This window comes from Sinocyclocheilus grahami, unplaced genomic scaffold (genome assembly GCF_001515645.1).
Source record: "Sinocyclocheilus grahami isolate Dianchi unplaced genomic scaffold, SAMN03320097.WGS_v1.1 scaffold3106.1, whole genome shotgun sequence".
Lineage (NCBI taxonomy): Eukaryota > Metazoa > Chordata > Actinopteri > Cypriniformes > Cyprinidae > Sinocyclocheilus > Sinocyclocheilus grahami.
The window spans coordinates 6,229-7,843 of NW_015508273.1; the positions used below are offsets into that span (position 1 = coordinate 6,229).

Below are 1,615 nucleotides of genomic sequence, written 5' to 3' on the forward strand. Positions count from 1 at the left end.
AGTCAGAACTGCCGGCATTGCGTGCGCTGAGGCCGGGATAGAGTGAGCTGAGGTTTTGAGACTTTAGTGTTTGCAACTTTACAGATCTTCTTTATGCACCAAGAGCTTGTAACACTGCAAAGAGAAAGGAAAAATGTAAGTCGCATCATATGACCCCTTTAATTGTTCATTGTTGGTTTTGGTGCCATCTAGTGGTACAGCTGATGTCATTGCCAGTGTGTCACTTCCTGATAAAAGTCAGAGACTGAATCTTCACTGAATGTTCATCAGATCATTTCGGGCTTCAGGTGCTTCATCAAGAGAAACAACAGCACTTATATCATCTGATCATTTTTTTAAATGTCCATCAGCATGTGGGTTATTATTGTATTTTTCATCAGTATGGAAGGTAAGATAAACCTTTTAAATATATTTTCTATTCTCAAGCAAAATATTGTTTTAGTGGTTGTGGTCACTGGTCAAGGAGCTTACTAGAACATTTTCAATAGTTTGTAGTCAATGCTGAATTCATTTCTAAACAATGCAACATTTCAAGTCTCAAAGTGTGTCTGAAATCTTAGCAAACTTACTTTATTTAGATTTCAGAAGTCCAGAATTTTAGATCATATTGTGTTTTCTTGGTATTCTAGATATACTTGACTTTAGATTTTTGTAGTTTGATCAAACTCTTCATATAACCCCTGTTTAACCTTCGTTCATATTGTTTCAGATCTGGTGAATGGTGGATGGGATGAGTTAAAGACAGTGATGGAGAGAGAGGCTCTGACTTTGCAAACAGGAATACCTGAACTAAAAGGAGATGATGAGACAATGTGGCTGTTTACAACCGGCAGCCAAACCACCCAAATAGCACAGATGTACCGTAGTAAAGTATCGCTTCATAAGAGACTGGGTGACAGATTGCAGCTCGACCAACAGACAGGATCACTGACCATCTGGAACATCAGCGTCAGCGAATCTGGACTTTATAAGCTTGCTCTCACCATCAATGATTTCATCTCTAGGAAAACATTCAGAGTCGATGTATATGGTAAGTTTTAGCTACAGCCAATACAAAACAAACTATTACTGTGTCACATTCTGTGCCAGTATATTGAGCTACTTAAGAGTATAATGTTAGTCTTAAGTGTTAAAAACCTGATGTTTCTGACACTTAGTTTAACCTCAGTAAGCCTTTAACATTACCTTTAGCTTCTTTAAGTAAAGCAGGTCCTAAGATAATTTTTTTATAGATACCAGGGCAAATTCCACTGTGACTTAAAATTGCCGTCTCCAATGACTTTTTTCGTGTGTTGTGTTCCTCTAAAGCACCGGTTTCTGTACCTGTCATTAGTGGTGGCTTATTGGTCAGTGCAAACGACGTTCAAGGTAAGTCCCATACATTTAGGGGTCCAAGCATTGAAGATGCCACAACTTTATTGTATTTGTACTGATTGTCTTATTATTATTCATTTTTTGCCCTATAAGTGTCTGGCTAGCCAAAACTGTAAGTCCTAGAAACACCAAATTTGTCAGGATGATCCCAAATGCCACCCATTACTCAGGGGTACATGCACCCCTTGATCGGACTAAAGGTGGCGCTCTAATAAGTAGGGTAAGATGGGGCAAGATGCCC

General features: G+C 38.8%; 1 protein-coding gene across 1 annotated transcript in view; it reads left to right on the plus strand.

Moving 5' to 3' along the window:
- The first annotated feature begins 381 nt into the window (after nucleotides 1–381).
- LOC107576002 (uncharacterized) overlaps nucleotides 382–1,615 on the plus strand; it is a 14,261-nt gene continuing 13,027 nt past the window's right edge. Inside the window, exons 1-2 of the mRNA XM_016262289.1 lie at nucleotides 382–388; nucleotides 710–1,030. Coding sequence (XP_016117775.1) covers nucleotides 382–388; nucleotides 710–1,030 — 328 coding nt within the window. The remainder of the gene's footprint in view (nucleotides 389–709; nucleotides 1,031–1,615) is intronic.